General features: G+C 67.3%; 1 protein-coding gene across 1 annotated transcript in view; it reads right to left on the bottom strand.

The window, feature by feature from the left end:
- Positions 1–208, bottom strand: part of CD5 (CD5 molecule) — a gene marked incomplete at its 5' end in the record, with an annotated part of 1749 nt that overhangs the window by 145 nt on the left and 1396 nt on the right. The window contains one exon of the mRNA XM_010021591.1: positions 35–157. Within this exon, the coding sequence (XP_010019893.1) occupies positions 35–157 (123 nt within the window). The remainder of the gene's footprint in view (positions 1–34; positions 158–208) is intronic.

The raw sequence follows: 208 nt of genomic DNA, 5'->3' as shown, positions 1-208 counted from the left end.
GGAGGAGCCATTCCCAGCAGCCTCCCGCGCTCACCTGGGTACTCCGAGGTGTAGGAGCTCTTCGGGGGGGGCTGAGCGTAGTCGTTGTCCCCCCCCTGCACCCGCTGCCCCTCTGCCCGTGGCCTCTGGGTGATGGTGCTGTTGCGGTGGAAGGAAACTGGAGGAGATGGTGGGAACGGTCAGGAATGGGGGGGTTTGGGGCGGGAGC

This window comes from Nestor notabilis, unplaced genomic scaffold (genome assembly GCF_000696875.1).
Source record: "Nestor notabilis isolate BGI_N333 unplaced genomic scaffold, ASM69687v1 scaffold24949, whole genome shotgun sequence".
In the NCBI taxonomy this organism is placed as follows: domain Eukaryota; kingdom Metazoa; phylum Chordata; class Aves; order Psittaciformes; family Psittacidae; genus Nestor; species Nestor notabilis.
This window is presented reverse-complemented; position numbering and strand designations above follow the sequence as displayed.